The sequence below is a fragment of the Halichondria panicea genome, chromosome 14 (genome assembly GCF_963675165.1).
Source record: "Halichondria panicea chromosome 14, odHalPani1.1, whole genome shotgun sequence".
Taxonomy (NCBI): Eukaryota; Metazoa; Porifera; class Demospongiae; order Suberitida; family Halichondriidae; genus Halichondria; species Halichondria panicea.
In genome coordinates, this window is record NC_087390.1 from 3,489,486 (window position 1) to 3,509,005 (window position 19,520).

The 19,520-nt window shown below is 39.6% G+C and overlaps 3 protein-coding genes across 5 annotated transcripts; 2 read left to right on the forward strand and 1 right to left on the reverse strand.

Annotated features, from left to right (window-relative positions):
- The first annotated feature begins 7 nt into the window (after positions 1-7).
- On the forward strand, positions 8-6,425 carry LOC135348084 (proteasome subunit beta type-3-like). The gene is made up of 6 exons (XM_064546253.1): positions 8-149; positions 572-756; positions 2,942-3,049; positions 4,227-4,404; positions 4,953-5,047; positions 6,275-6,425. The coding sequence occupies exons 1-6, from the start codon at positions 147-149 to the stop codon at positions 6,321-6,323; spliced, it is 618 nt and encodes a 205-aa protein (XP_064402323.1). The 5' UTR covers positions 8-146; the 3' UTR covers positions 6,324-6,425.
- On the reverse strand, positions 6,414-11,707 carry LOC135348080 (proteasome activator complex subunit 3-like). Of its 2 annotated transcripts, XM_064546246.1 has the most exons (12): positions 11,544-11,707; positions 10,466-10,498; positions 10,321-10,383; positions 10,090-10,182; positions 9,352-9,412; positions 8,783-8,829; positions 8,550-8,615; positions 8,372-8,440; positions 8,023-8,090; positions 7,819-7,873; positions 6,861-6,947; positions 6,414-6,581 (listed from the first exon to the last, which is right to left on the reverse strand). In XM_064546246.1, exons 1-12 carry the CDS (start codon positions 11,586-11,588, stop codon positions 6,501-6,503), a joined length of 768 nt encoding a protein of 255 aa, XP_064402316.1. In that variant the 5' UTR covers positions 11,589-11,707; the 3' UTR covers positions 6,414-6,500. The 2 variants fall into 2 exon arrangements, with proteins under 2 accessions (XP_064402316.1, XP_064402317.1); XM_064546247.1 differs by lacking the exon at positions 10,466-10,498 and having other exon boundaries at positions 11,544-11,705.
- A 49-nt stretch (positions 11,708-11,756) lies between these two features.
- Positions 11,757-17,300, forward strand: LOC135348085 (uncharacterized). Of its 2 annotated transcripts, none has more exons than XM_064546254.1 (7): positions 11,757-11,935; positions 14,124-14,212; positions 14,340-14,481; positions 15,036-15,147; positions 15,918-15,986; positions 16,810-16,856; positions 17,056-17,300. In XM_064546254.1, exons 1-7 carry the CDS (start codon positions 11,875-11,877, stop codon positions 17,106-17,108), a joined length of 573 nt encoding a protein of 190 aa, XP_064402324.1. In that variant the 5' UTR covers positions 11,757-11,874; the 3' UTR covers positions 17,109-17,300. The 2 variants fall into 2 exon arrangements, with proteins under 2 accessions (XP_064402324.1, XP_064402325.1); XM_064546255.1 differs by having other exon boundaries at positions 16,810-16,854; positions 17,042-17,300.
- Positions 17,301-19,520: the final 2,220 nt, after the last annotated feature.

Below are 19,520 nucleotides of genomic sequence, written 5' to 3' on the forward strand. Positions count from 1 at the left end.
AATTGAACGAAAAGCATGCTGCGTGTATAGAGAAATTTGCAACTGTACATTTTCAGCCACCAGTACATACAGTGCAGCCAGAGCAAGCATCTGAACAGGTTTTCAGCTCATTAGTGGCACATTTTGTAGCCTAAGAAAATTCCATAATGGTAAGTGTGTAGAAGTATTTTTGGTATGCATAAAAAAGAGTTACCAGGAGTTACCAGTTCTTTGTTATAGTGTCATTCATCCCTGCATGCATAGATTTATTAGAAAATTGAATGGAAGACATTAAAAGCATGCAACTCGAAGTACACAATAAATAGTTTTTCTCCGTCTAATAAGAAGAAAGGTCTACTGTCTTTATACAGTGCCGCCTGCACCCTGTTACAGAAGTGCTTCAGTCAACACCAAGTATTACCACGGCCTGAAATCAAGGCTAAACGTACATTTTGTATTCCTCGTGGAACAGCTTATCTATTACTTTACCCTCAACAAACAGGAATTATAGTTTTTTCAAGCTGTGTCACTGGAAAATGAAAAATTATTTTTGGGGCTCTATACCATGATTATTATTGTACACCCCTTGCAGTCTATCATGGAGTACAATGGGGCGGCCATAGTGGCCATGATAGGAAAGGATTGCGTTGCCATAGCAGCGGACAAGAGGCTCGGTGTACAAGCTCAAACTGTGTCCTTCAACTTCAAGAAGATCTTTCAGATGAACGACAAACTATTTGTTGGGCTGCCAGGCCTGGCTACTGATGTACAGACAGTGTAAGTGAGAATGCCACCACAGGCACTGTGTAATTATTTTGTATAAAGGCTCCAAAAAAAAAAAGTTCTTTGGTGAACAAATTATGAGCTTTATATGGCGCTTTATTTTAGAGTGGTGGCCACATTCAAATTACAAAGATCAACAGCTTCGAGACACATTTTGACGAGTTAGAGCCTAGACTGTCAGTTCTGGGGCTATGTTTAGAGTGATGCCTTTATTAAATCAGTTACTACAAAATGTACATGTCCTTGTTTTTACTGACCATAAACGTTGTTATCCAAAGCCCCCAGATACTGGGGTGAGGTTAGCGCATGCATCTCAAAAAGTGGTGCATGTGATCGTCGTGTCCAACGTCTTCTGGGTAATCTATTACCCACGATCCTTGCCAGAACGCGATCCCAAAGGGCCATTTTTCTGTTATCAGATAATGACGTGTTATGGCGAAGTACACGTATGCATAACAGTAAGGAACTATTCCCTTATGATTATCGTTGTCAGTTCGATAATAGCAATGGAGACAGACAGAGGGTCAAGGAAATGTGTGTGGTTCCGTACAGTCCTTTGACTTTGTTACAAGCTTCTACCGGTTTTATTAACCGCAAACGTGATAGGATTCCTGAAGCTGAGTAGTGGTGTCCCACCTTGTGTCTTGATGGTTGGTCAGGTCTCCTGTCTCCAGAGTCGTGGTGTTTCTGCTGCTATTCTTAGTTGTAACTCAGGGGTTACCAAGAAGTACCTCGCCAATGAAGGAGACATCAAAACTAGCCTGTTCCGTTTGGTGTCCCTATTATGTTTGCCTCACTGCAACTGTTACCGATGTAGTTCGATCGAGTGTCATCAAGTCTCTGAACATGATTAATTGTTGTGTCGTATGAGTCACCTAATAAGCCAAACATCATGTAGTGCGGCCTGGGATTGAGACTACTCACTCCATTGTACGTACAGTTGTTCTACCATATAGCGGGTAAGTTTCGTGGGGTAAAAAATTCGTTCAACTCGAGAAAAGGTGGTTTTTGTGAGTAAAAAATTTCGTTTAGTCTCGTGGCTGCACGGCATTCCTACGTTCCGATAAGCCACGCCTACGTTAACATTTCGTGGAGGTCAGCTTGCTCACGAAAATAACGAATATTTTACCCCACGAAAATTACCCGCTATACGGTATTGAATGTTTCTAGCCCTATCTGATAGCATGTTGATAGCTGCCTGGCCTTAGCTATGCTAACAAAAGACTCATAGTGTGGAGGACCCATTATTTGAACAGAGTGAAAGCTGACACTAGCAAGAAAGAAAAGCTGCAGAGTGAATTGCTGCTAGATTAGTGTCTCTAGCTAGCTACATGTAGCTGTATAGCTCTGTGTACGTGCATGTACACTGATATCATGAATATTAAAAATTCTGTTTTATGGGAAATTTTACGGGAATAATTTGCGCATGCGCAAGCAGTCAGTAGCAGGCCTTCTCTTCAATCCAAGGAGAACTTGCAAGAGAGAGACAATCGAGAGAGAGACAATCGTTTGTGCAAGAGAGAGAGCATGATTATATGACTATACAATAGTATAGTCATATAATCAAGCTCTCTCTCTTGCAAGTCTTTCGTTTGCGACTTACAGGTGTTTTCATAATTTGGCATCGAAAGAATCTCGCATTTGAAATCTGTATATACTTTTCAGAACCAAAAACGATGGAACAGGGTCACTAAAGTAGAAAGCTGTATATACCAGGAACAATGGAACAGGGTCACTAAAGTAGAAGCTTGAATTATAGCGCCTGCTGCTGACTGGGATCCTACTCCATGCAGAACCTGGAGCCATACTTCTCTGAGACTCCAGGCTTCTTTACTGTGATCCTAATCCACAGTGCATATATCTATAGTACCACTACCTGTTCTCAAATGTTTCAGCATGCCTCCAGTCTGGTTTAGTTTTATTGCTCCTGAGTTGCTGTGCAAGTCATACATGATAACAACATCACTATATTCACTGCATTATATTTCTGGTTTCTTTTTAATCATGTCACCAGCCGAGGGTTTGCACTTTAGTGCTCTAGTTTGTTTAGTAATACATGTACATGTACCTCAACTCCATCAGTTTTGACTAGTACCCATTATTATTTATGTGTTGTGCATGTACACAATTTGTACTTTCCCAACATTGATGTATACTTTTGCTACCATGTTTTTCTCAGGGCAAACAAATTGAAGTTCAGCCTGAACATGTACCAGTTGAGGGAGAATCGTCAGATGAAACCAAGGACCTTCATGCACATGGTCTCCAACACACTTTATACCAGACGGTTAGTTTTGTACAATGTAGGCTTTTATGTTCATGTTGTACTGGTGGATTTATTCCGAGCGTTCATAGAGTTCTACATGTAATTGTCAGGCGAGACCAACTATACTCTGTGCACGCACCTAATAGTTATGCCTCGGTGCGCATGCGCAAGCGAGGTATACGGTAGTATGTGTGTGTGTGTGTCTGTCTGTCTGTCTGTCTGTGTGTGTAGACTGCTACAGCTGCTCAAGGATGAATCAAGTGCAAGTAAGAGTTTCTATAAGCTTCTAGTCATGTTTTCTTGGATTTTAATTCGTGGATTTGCAAATAATGCTTCGTTCTCGAGTTATGCCTAGTTTTGCTTACTTGGAATGCCATTGCAGCCTTTTCAGAAGAGCACGTAGCCAAACTTGCTTACCGAGTGTTACTACTCTACTTAGTAGTTAGCTCTGCACTAGAACGCTAGCTATTGGTAGCTGCAAGAGTGAGAAAAGAGCTGCAAGGCTCTGCAGATGGCAGCCATTAATTTTAGACTTGAACTTTTGGCATCGATCGTTTTTAACAATAATCATGGTCGATCATTACCCACTCTTTGCAGTTACTAATAGCTTTATGTTATGTAGCTTTGGCATCTCCACCGAGGCATCAGCACCTGCGGTGCTTTCATTTTTGGTTGGTTTTTAATACAGGATTTTTAGCCAGGGGGGAAATGACGACCGTTGAAAATTTGGGGGTCCGGGGGGGGCCCCGGATAAAATTTGGCAGAACGATTGTCTAAGGTGCAATTTGGAGGTTTTTGTGCTTAAAACTGTTAGTATAGTTCTTACTGCCTTCACCTCGCCTGAAAAAAAATTTAAGCAGCTACTAAAATTGACCTCTAGTGTGTGTACAGAGCCTATGGTCCCACTATGTACATGCACTGCTTATGTTGTAAGGTAAAATTTTAAAGGATATCATAAAAATATATGCATTTTGTGTATCTGATATATAATTATAATCTCCTAGCTGTCTGAACTTTTGAACTGTACCATTTGTACAATTTGGTATGACACCATTAATTTTTCATGTTTCCAGGGGGAAATCCCAGGGCTCCCACCCCTCTGTATGAATGAAACCCTGCATTGCATACATGTACAGCTAAACTATTATGAGCGCATTTAATAACTGTACATGTACTTTTGCACATTTTCTCTATACAGGTTTGGGCCTTACTTTGTGGAGCCAATAGTGGCTGGTCTGGACCCTCTCACAAACGAGCCGTACATAGCTACAATGGATCTGATTGGTTGTCCCATGGAGACCAAAGACTTTGTGGTGGGAGGGACGTGCACTGAGCAGCTGTATGGTATGTGTGAGTCACTGTGGAACCCAGACCTGGTGAGTACCCTGCCAGTTAGTTGCAATTAACGTTTTATCTCTTGCGACTCGCTTCAATACCAATAGCCTTTTGAGCTCTGAGATCTATGCAGTGCCAATATAATGGGACCTTTTGAGACCTGAGCCCACCCTCCATACAAAAATTCAAAATATTGCTTTTATTTACGAACCAATAAACTGCTTGTGGCACTCCTATCCATGTAATAGTTTTTTTTATCACAATAGATTTTGGCTATTATAATTATAGTCAGCATCCTTTGATTTAAGTATTATAACCTAATAGGTGCACATGTATATAATGCATCTTCTAGTTTTAAAATTGGTTGATTCAAACTAAAGATACTGGCAAGTCAAACATTGCTCCCGAAAGCCCTATACATGCATGTACTTCAAAAATTGAATTTTTGAGCACCATTCTGTCTGTGTGGCATTGAAATACCACATGTACTGTGTACGCATTTTCCAATTGTATGCTGTACGTGTTATATATACACGTATGTATACATGTTTTTCGTACATGTTACGTATAAGCTTTCTCCATCTACCAGGAGCCTGATGACTTGTTTGAGACCATCTCCCAGTCTCTCCTCAATGCAGTAGACAGGGACGCACTAAGTGGATGGGGGGCAGTTGTCCATATTATGTGAGTTGTACATGAAGTACGTGCAAGCAGTCTACATGTATGTATGTTTCTGAGCCTTCCAGCTCTTGTGGTCTGTGCCAAATGTTCAAATTTTTTCACCTATTATTTATTCTCACTTCATCAGTCTGTTATTCAAATTGATGACACCTAGTAATCATAAATTACTATGTACACAGCAGCGAAGTAAAGCTTACATAAATAATATACAGTAGACTCTCGTTAATCCGGTCACCCTTGGGACCATGCAGCTTGGCCGAAATAGCAAGGTGGCTGTAGCTCAGGAATTAGCCGCGGCTTAAAAACGACCTTACCTTGAATCTAATGACTACTTTTGCGGTTCTTGTCTCGAGGATATGTAGGATAATGAATCATTCTGTTCTCTATTTTTGCTAAACCACACCCAAAACGTCATATCCGGCCGTAATTACGTATAAAATTACATTGAAAACCTTGTTTGGGACAGCCAGCACTGGCCGGTAAACGGAATAGCGAGTGGCCGTACTTCAGGGAGCCGGAATAGCGAGAGTCTACTGTAGCACCCAAAAAATTAAGTCAATTTCAGCAGCGAAATAACACACCTTAGCACAAAAGATAATTTTCAACATTGGATTTTCTGCCATGTGAACGTGGGCGTGTTCTGAGCTTACTACGTATGTGCAACTCATTAAACTATAGCTATTTTCACAGTACCTATTCAAATTCTAAAAAAGATCGCGGAATATTTGGTACAGGCCTACCTGGAATCGAGACTAGCATTGTGTTGAAGCTGCAAAGTACTGTGCACATTTGTGACTAATAGTCAATGCTGGAATGTTACAAACATACCATATACCCCGAAATTTTCGAGGGCTTAATTTTCGCTGTTTTCGTAGGTTAGAAAATTGTTCTTTTGCTATAACGTGTAGAAATTAAAGGCATGGCCTCTGGTAAGCAGTCAATCCACAAACATTATGCAATTAGAGGCAATTCCACGCAATATAAGGTCTCGAAAATTTCACGCTATATGGTACAATCTGCATTTCAACGCATTGAGTATTCACAGGTCAATCGTACATGTAAATAAATATACAAGACTGTAAAGTAAGATAAGTGTTTATAACTGTAATTGTGATACTCCTTTTTGACATTCCACTATATATAATTATTATGTGCGTATAATTATGTAACGTAAAAGCATGATTGTTAATATATAGCGTGCGTACACGTGCATTCTTGTTTGACACACAGAGAGAAAGACAAAGTAACAACAAGGGATCTGAAAGCTAGAATGGACTGAAATCATCGTCTGTGCACTAACTTAGTATTCATACATGTACCATTCTGTTATTCTATAATATTATTATACCATTCCCTCTGTATAATTAGCTTTTCAATGATAGCTGATGCATTAAGCAATAATGATGTCATGCGAAAACTAAGACTTATAGTGCAATCTAAGGAACAGTTTCATGCCTCAGTAGAGAGAGTTGGCGTGGGAGCTGCGTGGCTGCTTGATCTTTTCAAAGTTCTTGATTATGACATCATAGAGAATAGCCTGTACCAATTTAAGGGCGGCTAGTATAATAATTATATATAATAGCAACATAATTATATTTTATTTCCCTCATCTGCTCCTGATAGTATAAATGATTATTGCTGACCTTACACGTACATGTGTTCCCATGCCAGTACATATATATATACCTAAAATTATACACAGATCAGTGTATATGCATGAAGCTTTGTAGATAATTAATAGCATGCAGCTAAGATTGCCTGCATACAATTAAGTACGACGATCTTGTATGGTAATGCAGAGAGAATTATAACTTACATAAATGTTCCTCAATTCCATCAACATTATCTTGAAACTTAGGAACACTTTCTCGTCGTACTCATTGATCCCTCGACGATAGTCATCCTACAGTAGCAACCACATGCACGTACAAATTAGAAGTACACAAGAAAAATATGTGTACAGTAGAGATAATACTTAAACATTAATTGAGGGCATGCAAATAATTACAGAGCTTATGTGTATATAATTTGGCCACTGTTTTAGGTTGAAAGCTGCTGGCTGCCAGCCACCTGTTGAGCCTGGTAGCTTGCTAATTCGTCTCTCCTGCTGGCTGGTGGCAAATAGCCATCGATTATATGCTACATGTACAGTAGACTCTCGTTAATCCGGCCACCCTTGGGACCATGCAGCTTGGCCGGAATAGCGAGGTGGCCGTACTTCAGATAATTAGCCGCGGCTTAAAAACGACCTTACCTCGAATCTAATCACTGATTTGCAGTTCTTGTCTCGAGGATAATGAAAGATAATGAATCATTCTGCTCTCTATTTAAGTGTGCTCTCTATTTAAGTGTAATCCAATTTTATTTACTAAACCACACCCAAAACATCATATCCGGCCGTAATACACATATAAAATTACATTGAAAACGTTATTTGGGACAGCCAGCACTGGCCGGTAAACGGAATAGCGAGTGGCCGTACTTCAGGGTGAGTTTTGTGCAGTAAACATAGAGGTAGCATTCCGTGCCAAACCAAATGGCCGGTATATCGAGGTGGCCGTACTTCAGAGAGCCGGAATAGCGAGAGTCTACTGTATATCCATTAATTTTTCTCACATCTTACAGAATACGGTAAAAGCGTAAGTTTTGTTTTGTTTCATTTAATCGAGCAATGTATGTTTGTCAACATTCAACAGAAAAACATAATATAATTATTATGCAGTACTCTTATTCCTCTCAATACAACAGCACTTTTAGTTTTTTTAGTGACTCACCAAATGTGGGTACTTGGCAGCTTTTGAGACAAGTTTTGCTCTAACACTGAAGTATCTGAAATGCATATACAATGAGCAAATGCATGCATGGGATTGCATGTATCAATGTGCAGAGCGTACTGTTAACAGTAAATAAAAAATATGCTATAATGCTAGCTAGTGTATATACAAGTAAACATACTTTTCAAGACAATGTGGCTTTACCTAGAAATCTGTTCCATGAACTTGGCTGAATCTGCTTCTGCCTTACTAACTTCAGCAAGGATGTCCTCCTGCAAGAATAGTATAGATAATTATGTATAATGCATAATTGTTTTATAGGGACGTATATAGCAGCGACATTTAGAAAAGCAAATACAGTGTATAGAGTACAAAGATGAGCCATCACTCCTCCTTCTTCACGATAGATGCTAACTTAGTTGTGTATTGGCTTTTAGTAGTCCCGTGCAGTCATCTCTTATAAGTTTAATCTACATGTAAATGGACTCAATTACCGGAGTTCAAACAATTGCTATTGAACACACGTTCTGGATTGTGGTGGTGCTGTGCTAACCTGAATACTAACACCAAAGTTGTTGCCATCCTCGATTTTAGGTATTCTCAATTGAATCCATACTTTAATCTGAATGTGAAAATAAACAGCTACATGTACAGCAAGAATCTCAACAAAATTTAATGCATTTGCACATGCAGTCATGCATCTAACATGTGCATGGGGATTCAACACTCACTGTGTTGCATCTGTTCATCGTATCAATAATTTTCGGCTTCAGGCAGTCGACAATCTCCACAAGTTTCTACATAAAAATTCTGACAATACTATTTCAAGTACGAAACGGTACTACTATGATAGAACAAAGTTGTGTATACACAAACTGGTGATGTGAAGCAGAAGGATAATTATGCAGTTTTTAATCAGTTTCCAGAAAATGCAAATTTATGGGAAATCTATATTAGAACTCACTGGATTGGAAGGGACATACCCTTTGAATAGAGGTGCTTGCTTGGTTCCTGAGAATGAGACACAAAATAAACAAAAACATTGAATATGAAGGCGTGCAGTTTGATTACTATAAACATTTAACAAGAAATGCAATACATTTATATGTACCACCATGCATTAGACTACATAGTGACACGTGTATATATTATACTGTATAGCATAACTCAGGGTGTCATACAGGGGGAAAGGGGGATATCTTCCCTCTGGCTACAACCCCCCCCCCCCTAAAATTAGCATTCAGGTACTAGTCGTATGAGAGAATGCCTAGAAAACCTCAAAATTCACCAGAATACACCCAAGACCACTTAATTAACACATTTTTACAGGAAATTCTCTGGGCCGGCAATAATTGTCAGGGTCTCTAAAAAAAAAACAGTTGACATTATTTTATGTATGACTTTTAGACCCTCCCTTTCAAAATTTCTGGATCTAAACTTCTTTGTTTTCAACACTAGCCATTCTACCCCTGCGTGTGCCTTTACTTCCCCCCTCTACTTCAAAATCCTGTGTGACACCCTGTTTAAACTTACCTACTGGTGTTGCAGTATCATTCAAGGTGTCTGAGACTGTTCGTTTTCTTTTCGCTGGCGGCTGCACAACATACACATGACCAAACTACATTAAGATTACTAGCAATGTATTTTGCAAAAGGATGAGTAGATAAATAATATCCTGTGAGAGAGAAAGCAACGAAATAACAGATAGTACGTGCATGAATGATGATTGTTATTTATAATCTTTAGAGCGCAAGCAAGATATACGGTAGTGTGTTTGTATAGCCTGCTCTATCTGCGCGACAGGTAAACTAATGTAGGTGCAGGTGACAGCTTTTATAGGCTTCTAGCCACGTTTTCTTTTGGATTTTTGACTCGTAAATAATAAAGCTTCATCTTAAGTTATGGTTAGTTTTGCTCACTTTTAAGGCGATTGCAGTCTTTTAGATTTGAGCATAGCAAATTTTAGCTATTTTACTTAGAAGTTAGCTGCACTAGAACGCTAGCTATAGGTAGCTGCAAGAATAAGGGAGGAGATCAAGCTGCACTGTTTCAGGAGATCCTGCGCAGCAGGCCAATAATTATGGACTTTAAACTTTTGGTAACGATCATGGTCGACCATTTCCCACTATTTTGCAACATTCTTGTATTGCATTATTATGTGCTTACATGTAGCTTTATGATTATGGGCAGCTTTCCACCAAAGCACTAGCTTTCATTATTGTTAGGAAGAACTTCCTCGTACTATTCGTACATTATGCACAGGGTACTCACATTATCTGGTGGTGATCCGTTGATGTCAGCAGGTGAGGGTATTCTCAGATCAGAATGGAAGACTGACAGATCAGTCACATTGAACCTCTCAGTCTAATGGGAAATAGAGAACCAATTATAATGGTGCATGCATGTACATGATGACATCTATTTATAAGATCTCCCTAACATCTGCCTTGCATGTACATGCAGTGCACAGAGAAACAAATAATTCTAATGAGCAAACCGAACCTCTAAGAGCTGGCCGAGTTCCACCATCTGTCTAGGAAAGACTTCAACTACAAGCTTCTCTACCTGAAAAATGAACGCAGCAGAACATTACGATGGCTTGATTTAAAACCAGTCCATGAGAGTTCAGAAATAACACAAAATCTACCTGTTTGGTAAGATCTTGCTTGTACTTTTTTATCTGTGTGTTCACATAGTATAGTACAAGTCAGTGACACACGATAAAAATTTCCCGTAATTGATGTATAATTACAGCACCACCATAATTTTAAGCGCCACGTCAACATCAGTATTAATTGTTGAGGGTCTAAAAAAAGCGCTTACCGTTGCTGTAATTATTTTTTTCTGGCTATATCTTTGATTTCCTTCACACGTCTGAATAGTTGTCTAGCCCATAGTCACTGAATGTTGTTCACGAATCTTGTCTTTCTTCTAATTACAGCGCCACTAAAAATAAATTATGATTTTCCAGTGGCGCACAAATAAAACCAGTTTGGTGCTTAGCAATAGAATGTAGCAGAGGCGTAGAAAGCAATTTTGCATTGGTCAGGCAAAAAAGGGGGCGAAGACGCCCTTGTTATTACTATGAACTTTGAACTCAATCATAGATTGTGATGTCATCAGATTCTAAATAGTGCCAGTTTTTGTAGTAGCTACTATAAAAGCAGAATCATAGAATTTAGCTAAACGTAGACAAGAGACTACTGGTAGACTACATCTATAAAGACAAGCTAGAAATATTGGTCAGGCATTTGCCTGGGCTGCCCCCCCCCCTGCTCCTACACCACTGTGTAGAGTACTAGTAGCTGTTTCCACGACGCTATAATAGATAAGTTTTTATGTACATGTAGAGCCTCTATTAAAGGCCGCGTTATAACTATTACTTAAGCGCCAGTAAAAATAATTCAGCCTTGGCGCTCAATTGGAGTAAAATAATTATTTCGTGAACTTGGCACTTGGCGCTTCTATTTATAGAGTGGCACTGTAATTAGAAGAGAAAGACGGTAGCTCTCAACGATGCAGCTCAGCTAGCAAGAAACTGAGCTAGACCACGCTCATTTTCTCTAAAATGTCTATACTCTATATGCACCACTATAATTTAGGCGCTAGCTGGGCTGTACACCATTTTGGGGGTTCTAAAAGATGCACCACTTAGAAGTGGAATTAATTTTTTCTGGCACTGTAATTATATCAGTATAGGGTACACTACAAAAGACAAAAGTTACCTCTTCATTCTCCTCAATGTTGTGAAATACTTCATAATACTCCATGGTAGACACGGTGAAGTAACAATCTCTCAGCTCTGTTTACTACTCGGTAGAAGCATACACAGAGTTTATAGAATTTGTATTGTTATCATGCACACGTGGGTGACCAATTTCCCATTTGATGCGCATATCTGGGTGTGAGCAGTCACATGCCCTATATCTATGATGTCATTGAAGTTTGTTTCTTTCCAACTTGATCCTGTGAAGTTAGTTCATAAGACAACCGTCACCTTACCGCGGTGCCCTAGACGTAGACAGTGTGGACTAGACTAGACTCTCGGCTGACAAAATGTGGTGTGTCAAGATCGCTGTACTCGCTTGCTTAGCTGTGGGAGCGTTTGCTCAGAGCAGTGAGTCACTATAATAAAACTAGCTACGAGTTCTCTTTAATTAAAATAATGATTTGTCTCTACTGTGGCGATGTGTATACTGTCGAAGTACATACTCCCTACAATAATTATGCATTGTAAAGTGGATAGTAGTGTATATGTACATGTTCATGTTTCTGGTGGTAACTACAGTCATGTACGTACATGCCACTTTAGGCACAGTTTGATGTAGCTACACACCTATACGCCTATGCACTAAAATCATTTTGGTTGAAACAAACAAGTAGTTACGGTGTACGTTTAAAGGTATGAAGGGCGTGGTTAAGTATCATGGAGATAGCGTAATCACTGTAAATGTTAATGGAAACTCGATCCCTTTTGTTTATCTTTTTTGTTGGGTTAAGGCTCTTCGTAATAGGACTAGCTAAACCAATCATAGTCACTCTTATGGTACTTAAGTCCTTGTATGCCTCTTGTGCAATTTATGACCCAGAAATGATCCACTATTGTTATTCCATTGTCCACACACGTGATGTTGTCGTACTTCCTCTGGTGTGCAGTATAATATAATATAATTATTGTAATTACTAAGATCAAGGGATAATATTTCCCACCCTCCCACACAAACCAGTCACACTCTATCCTGTTACCTTAATTGTCTACTTGTATGACCATTGAGCGTGCCCTTTTGAATAGGCAATGAAGGTAGGGTGTCTATAGCTACCAACTGTCTTGTAAAGGAATTTGTGTATTTGGCTGACGTTATTGGTGTTAATTGCTTTGCTATTGACACATAAAGAAGCTGTTATTGTTGGCCATTATTTTGTGTGGGTCTCAACAATGTACTGTTTATTGACGTGACAGCTGTCACTGTTGAGCGACAAGCTTATCAGCGTCAACCCCACGCCCACTTCCTCTCAGAGATGGGCCTGGTTGCTCATGCGCTAATCATTAGCCAGATACTGGTTAACGCACGCAGGATAACAACGCATGATTATGTTCAGTAAAACAATGACGTCACAACAAACGAAAGTGGATCGTGGATGGAAGGAAGTACAGTAGAACCTCGATTATCCGGACACCTTCGTTCCAGAAGCAGGCCGGATAAGTGAATTTGCCGGATAATCGAATAGATAAACCACGCCTTGATCCACCCACTTTATTGATGAACAGCAGTGCCACATGTTGTCTGTGCATGCACAAAAGAAAAGCAGGCATGTCTCCATGGTAACAGCTGCAACGCGCATGCGCATTTGAGGGACACGCCCATTTTCTGAATTATGTAATCTGATTAAAAAGAAAACTGCCAAGCCGGATAATCGAGGTTCCGGATAATCGAGGGCCGGATAATCGAGGTTCTACTGTAGATAGAAATTCGATTGAAATCTAGCTCATCTGATTGCATTCAGCCACTTAACAATGTAGATGACAATCATCTGGATGGAGTGAAACCAGAGGAGGTTGGACACGCATCATCATGATGCCTTCAGTCATGTGATAATTATAAACCTTTATAGAATTCCTTTGAGGTCAAAGGTAAGAATGTAAAAGCTTATCAGTGCAAGTAGGAGCTAGAGAACGCTAAAGAGAAACAGATCAATGGTGCTCTGACCTCCTCTGCTCATATAGATCATAATCCTGTTAAACAAAAATTGGAAAAGTGTCCAAAAAATCTAAATACTAGTCTAGATCCATCTTGGAATCTTTTCAGCAGTGTAGGGAAGGTGAGAGGGCGGTGGGAATGCTCCTAGACCACTTCTGGCTACTTGCAGTGTCTCTGTACAGTCTACAAAACAGTGGAGCATCGAGGTGCCTAATGGTGCCTAATCCGCCATTTTAATTAGATTCTTATGAGCGCACGTGATAAAACCTGACGGTAAATGACGCGCGTCCAACCTCCTCTGGAGTGAAACTGGCCTATATGGACAGGCCACACCCACATAATACAAAACCTTGGGGAAAGTCTACAAAATGTACATGTATAGACTCTATCAAAAAGAAAATAGGGGTATAATTATGTCTGTATATTCATTCAGGATATTTTTCTGTAGTTTGTGAGGGAAAATATCCAATAATTTGCGCATACGCAAACAGTCAGTAGCAGGCCTCCTTTCCTTCATTCAAGGCCTGTGTACAAGCTTACATGTACAAGTTGTATGTGCATTTGGTGTGTTTGCATGCGTTACTGTACCGATGATTTATCTTACAGCAACTGTTATGCCGTCTATTGATCCTGTCACCTTTTGTGGACGAAACAACGGTTCTGATTGCGAACGTTGTATCAGTGCTAGACAACCTGTGAGTTGCAAGTACATGTAATAATCCGGATAATCGAAGTTCTACTGTAGCACTGTTGTGTATGACGTGTGATATCAAACAGCTTCACTGTGTGTAGTTTATCTTCATCTACTATCATCATCCATAGAGTCCCACCAACCCGGCTCTCGAGACTGTCTGCTTTTACTGTGCAGCCAATCAGCAGTGTCAGCCCTTCACTGAGAACACTGTGTTCCCCTTTAATGGCCTCCCCTGTCCCAATCTGGAGTACAATGTTGGCACTTGCGCATGTGAGTAGTAAATGAAACTTTTGGATTCTACATACAGTCTGTCATGGTGCCTTCATAAACTAGTCTCATGCATGTAAAAATTCAATACCGTATATCTTCTAATTAATTTTATCGGACAGCAAAAAATAATTATTTTGGAAATTGTCCGGGTATAAATGGAACAGATTTTTATAGAGCATGCGAAGTGTCCGGAATAATTAGCAGCTGCATGCGAGCTAGCTAAGTTTAATAGAAAAGTGTGCGACTAAATAGTTGCACTAGCTATCTAAAACTAGCTACTCAAAGCTATCTAACTGTAGCACTCTAAGTCTTACTTGCCGTCTATGAATGTAAATCAACTTTTCAAGGTAGTGTCCTGATATTTAGAACAAATGTAATATTAAAGCACTGGAGTGTCCGTTGTATTAGAACAACGAAAATTGCGCATAATAGTGTCCGGGGTAATTAAAAGTGTCTGATAAATTAGAAGATATACGGTCCATCGTACTGTATTTCCAATTTTGTGCTACTGAACCTCACAAGTTAAACATTACGTTTTCCCTTTTGTGTTGCAGTGACTGCCCTGATCATTGCAGTATTGATTGGTCTAATGCTTTTGCTGATTGTGGTCATGATCACTTGCGTCTGCTGTTGTTGCTGCATTTGGTGTGCTCAGAGGAGAAAGAGGTATGTACATGTACATGTACATGAAACCTGCGTGGGTACAGTGGTCATATCCAGTGAGCATGTAGAGTAGAGTACTTGTGTACACTAGACTGATCATAGTTACTAAATAATTTATTCTCTTATTTTTTGGAGCTTAGTAATGTACGTACGTGCATGTACATCTTCATACAGCTTTGCAGCATGACAATGTGTTAGCCTCCTTCACAAGGCCTCAACAAGGAGGCCTGCTACTGACTGCTAGTGCATGTGCAAAATTATTGGACAATTTCCCCGTAAAGTTTCCCATTAAACAGAAATTTACCAGAAAAATGTCCTGAATAAGTATACAGACAAAGAATACAAATATTAAAGTCATACACAGAGCTATATAGCTAGCTAGCTAGAGACAGAGCTGTACGTTTGGTTGCAGCAGCTATTTCTTTCTGATAGAGTCTACACAAGGTTAGTAGCAGATGGGCGTGGCCTGTCCATATAGGCTATTGTCATCCACACTGTTGCAGGCTGTGAGTCTTTTGTTAACGTAGCAGGCTAAGGCTAGCTATTAGAAATGCTATCAGATAGGCTAGAAACCTTCACAATCGAACTTCTATCTACTTTCTTCAATCCACTTCCGTTTGTTGTGACGTCATTGTTTTACTGAGCATTATATGATGTTATCCAGTTTCTGGGGAATAGGTAGCGCATGCGCAAACAGTCGATACCAGGCCCATCTTCAGTGCGGCCTGGAATCAAGGCTAGACAATGTGTATGAAAAACATGTTTTACTATAGGGCTAGGATGATTGAGGACCACCGTTACGTGGAAGAGAAGGAGGGAATCAGGAATAGAGCTACTGATAGGTACACAATGTAGCTACATGTACATGTATAATTGTAACATGTAGTAGTTAATTCCTGATCTTGAAAGCTGAATAGCACCACAGGTGCTGATGCCTCAGTGGAGGTGTCAAAGCTATATAACATAGCTACATAACATAAAGCACATCATTATATCATGATGAACATTTTTGCATTAATTGTGCTGCAGAGAAACTCAAGGAGTGGGTAATCGTCAACTATGATTTTTGTTAGAAACAATCGATGCCAAAAGTTCAAGTCTAAAATTAATGGCTGCATCAGCCTTGCGGCTCTTTCTTCACTGTTGCAGCTACCAATGCTAGCGTTGTAGTGCAGAGCTAACTATAAGTATGGTAGCAACACTCTTAAGGACAAGTTTTCTACGTGCTCTTCTGAAAAGGCTGCAATGGCATAACTCGAGAACGAAGCATTATTTTCGAGAAAACATGTCTAGAAGCCTATAGAAACTCTTAGTTGAACTCCATTGATCCTTGAGCAGCTGTAGCAGTCTACGCACACGGACGGACAGACTGTTTACACAGACACACACACAAACACACTACCGTATACCTCGCTTGCGCATGTGCACCGAGGCATACAAATCAATACATGTTTTTACATGGCTGGCTTAGTGTTTAAACCATGTACGTGTGTAGTGTTTTACATGTAGTCACAAGTGAATGCCTGAAATCAATCTGAACAATGCCACCATTCAAGCATGTAATGTTAAGTCCTATTTTATATCATGTAGCTGCTACCTGTACAGTAATATGTACATGTAAGAACCAACAAACTTGTGTTGAAATATTGTGTTTCTTGCTCTCAGGCGGCAAGAGAGAAAAGCCAAAACTGACGAGATTCGTCGTAAATATGGTGAGTGTAGTATGGTGTTGTTATCTCACTGATAAGGTTTGGTATAATCTTAATTGGCATGTTTTTTCCTGGGTGTATAATTATGTATATCCCTTATAATAATTATTTATGTGGCATGCTATATTTCTCACCACAATGCCTTGTTACTGGAATCGTCACTTTCTCTCTCGTCCATGTTCCATTACTGATCTACCATGAGGCCTGGACACTGACAATTCTCAAGATGGCCATTACAAGCGACTTGATTCTTAAACTGCGTGTGTTTTTATATACAAGTACAGTAGCTTACTTCATTAGCTTGCTATACAAGCTTATTCCATACGTTCCATGTGTTTTCTAACTTTAGCATAATTTATTATTATGACTGGCTAGCTTTGTCTCTAACCGTACCAGTACATGTAGTTGTTCAAGCTGTGTTAAAAAAAACCCATTCAATTATGTGAACTTGCATACTTCAATGTACAATGTTGTTATGAATAATTTTCTGCTGACACACACACAATCGTCAATAGCTATTAAGCATCATAGGTCATCAAAGAAACACCTTGAGTTTTATAGCTGTTCTTAATGGTTTGACCTACTGTCACCAAGAACAACTGTTACTGTTAGAAAGTAACCTACACTTACATGTATACCGTAATACCCATAAAATAACGTATACCATAATTTTTATAGCACGAAATTTTCGAGGGGCTTAATTTTCGCTGATTTTGTGGGTTAAGAATTCTACACGAAAATTAAGTCTACGAAAATTGTTCTTTAATTAGAATTACCTGCTACCTGCTATTATGCAAATATTTAAAGGCGTGGCTTCCGGTAAGCAGTCATTCCGCGAACATTGTGCAACGAAATGGCTTTTAGAGGCCAATCCATGAAATATAAGTGTGCCTCGAAAAGTTCGCGCTATACGGTATATAAAATGTTGAAATAGTTGTGACACTCGTTTTATACTTCGATCAGTCAGTAATAATAATACAACAATAGCATGTATTCATGCACTCCTGATAACAATGACATAACTTATATAACAGTATCTAAATTGTCATGCTAGATCAATTCGTATAGATCCAGACGTCGTGAAACACCGTGACCATCTTTATCAAACTCAACCATTACTTGCTGCATTTTTGTATCGTTCACCAACCAGTTAACAACCCATTTAACAGGAGAATTGGTACCCAGTGTTTTTGGGCAACTGATGGAAATGCCATCAGGATAATAAAATGAAGTATTACCTTCCCAACCCCATTTGAATTGAGATTGCTCAGGCGCGGAAGCCTTTTGATGCGAGCTCTCCGGCTCCGTTGTGGTGTATGTTTCTTTCCAGTTGCCTCTAAAATCTCGCTTAAGAACTTGCTTGGTTTCAGTAGACCACTGTTGACTCGGAAAGCCTGTCGAATCTTCTCGAATGATTGACATTCGCACTAAATCACTGCTATTGTAAACAATGATGGCAGCAAGTCGCAAATTTTCGTGAATAAAAAAAATTTCAGCACAAGGCATCTCTATATCGGGGAAAGCTTTGGTTGATTGGTACACAGCATGACCAGTTTCGAAGACCTTGAAAACCCTATCCCTGCCTTGGATTCCATAAGGTGAACTAGCATCGTATCTTGAGGTCCATGTTTTCTCCACAATATTGTCTTCAGAATAGAAGTACCGATTTGTTTGAAACATCTCAGTCTGCTCGGAATTTGTCGTCTTGAAATTCCTTTGGCTCCTGTAAGACTCTGTTACTTCTCCTTGAGGTGAATACTTTGTCCATAGCCCATGCCAATCTTTGCAGTGATAATAAACCAGTCTCTTCCAGTTCTGCTCTGCCATTCCAGGTGTGCAAAAAAGTTCAGACTAAAGCTCCCTCCTCCAGATATATCTAGTCTCGCACCATGCAGCCCAATGTTATCGACCTAGCGTTCAAATAGAAAATATTCGGAGATGGATGGTGCGATTATAGAGTATTAAGTGTTTTGTGGTAAGTCGATCTTTACTAATATGATTTGGGGTAAACGGAGGTAGCCGGAGTCGAGGGTGCTGCATAAAGCAGGCTGGAGAAACCCAATGAGTAAACTAATTAAGGTCAATTGGTTCCAGCCTGCTCTGTGCAGCCCAACCCCTCCCTAGCCCTACAGGCTACACTCTCCAGTTTACCATTAATGAAATTAAATCGTATTCGTATAAAAGGTCGACTCTTTTTATAACATTTACTCCGACTGCTGTTTATATAAAAGATCGACTGTTTTAAGATAGACTGTAAACATTAACCGATTTTTAGAACTGTATGAAACGAGTGTTGCAAGCGCACGCTTGCCAATGCCTCTCGCCATGTTTTTGTTTTCACTCAAAAGTATTTAGAGTGTTATAGAAGAGGTAAATAATTTGCAATGTGCTTTGATTGTTTCACAAGAAAGGGGTATACTGATTGCCTTAAAAATGGCCTCTACTATCTATGGTTTAACTGGCGTTAAACAGCATGAATCAACTTCTTTTTCTTGGGGTCCTGGTATACGTACCTGCATGTAAGCCACAAAACAAATGAGACTAGATAACAATAGATACATGTACACAAGTCTTTTCTTCTCAGTATTAGATACACACTTTTTGCTTTTTTATATACTATACTGTCTGTGCTCAAATTACCAGTACTGCATGTCGGATGGACTGTGC